At 48.1% G+C, this 935-nt stretch overlaps 1 protein-coding gene across 1 annotated transcript in view; it reads right to left on the reverse strand.

The window, feature by feature from the left end:
- The window catches only part of HYDIN (HYDIN axonemal central pair apparatus protein), a 355,182-nt gene that overhangs the window by 41,421 nt on the left and 312,826 nt on the right, over nt 1-935 (reverse strand). The window contains exon 62 of the mRNA XM_019653707.1: nt 473-615. Coding sequence (XP_019509252.1) covers nt 473-615 — 143 coding nt within the window. The remainder of the gene's footprint in view (nt 1-472; nt 616-935) is intronic.

Raw genomic sequence — 935 nt, forward strand, 5'->3', positions numbered from 1 at the left:
GCAAAACACAGTTAACTAGGTTTTATTATGCTGAGGGACACTGAGGATCTTTAAGAGAAAGACACATCTTGCACCATTTTCTAAATCTCTGTTGTCTATAGAGCCCACCACCCCCATTTTAGCTTTCAGCAAACCACTTGCAGGACTAATGTTTAAAGAACACACACCCAGGGGACATAGGTCTGCACTGTGGGGTAGGAAGACTGGGACCTGTTTTCATCCATACTGGCTTCCATGGAATTCCGCAGCATCAGCCTAGCAACAGTCTTGGCAGACTCCGTTCTCTGCTCTTAGACCAGAGGGGATATGAATAGTGTCCTCGGCCACCAGGTCTGAGTAAGGGACGACGGTTCTAGCTTGAGATTCATCCATTCCATGCCTTCCCTTGTATCCATGGAAATGGGCTGACAATCAAATTGCGGTTGGCCTAGGCCTAAGGGAGTCCAGAAAACAGTAAATGGCTTTCACTTACCTGTGGGGAAAAGGTAACTGTAGCTAAAAGGGGCCACTGAAACCGTAGCACATTCACTTGGCTGTGGTTTGTGACTGTGAAGCTCACGTTATAGCTGTTTCCAATGTGGCAGTCCCCAAACTGGATGTGGTCCACCAGAGCAGCTAAAGGACAGAAGCGGAAGGCCAGTGAGTCCCCCCTGGTCTCCTCCTAGGGCTCGCTTCCCTAAGGAGGCAGCACCTGAAAGACATGTACCTCACTCGCATGAACTCCTCCCTTCTTGGATGGTTGTATTGGAAAAAACCCTGCAGTCCAGGAAGTAAGCTTTCCCTCCTTGGGAAACCTACTCATCCATCCTTCCATCCATCCATCCATCCATCCATCCGTTCATCTACCTTGGTCCTCACCTCCAAGAGAAAACATAGGTCTCCAACTCCATTTGTTTACTAAAACAATACTACTAAGGTTAGGGTTGCCAGATAAA

This window comes from Hipposideros armiger, unplaced genomic scaffold, assembly GCF_001890085.2.
Source record: "Hipposideros armiger isolate ML-2016 unplaced genomic scaffold, ASM189008v1 scaffold_9, whole genome shotgun sequence".
NCBI lineage: Eukaryota > Metazoa > Chordata > Mammalia > Chiroptera > Hipposideridae > Hipposideros > Hipposideros armiger.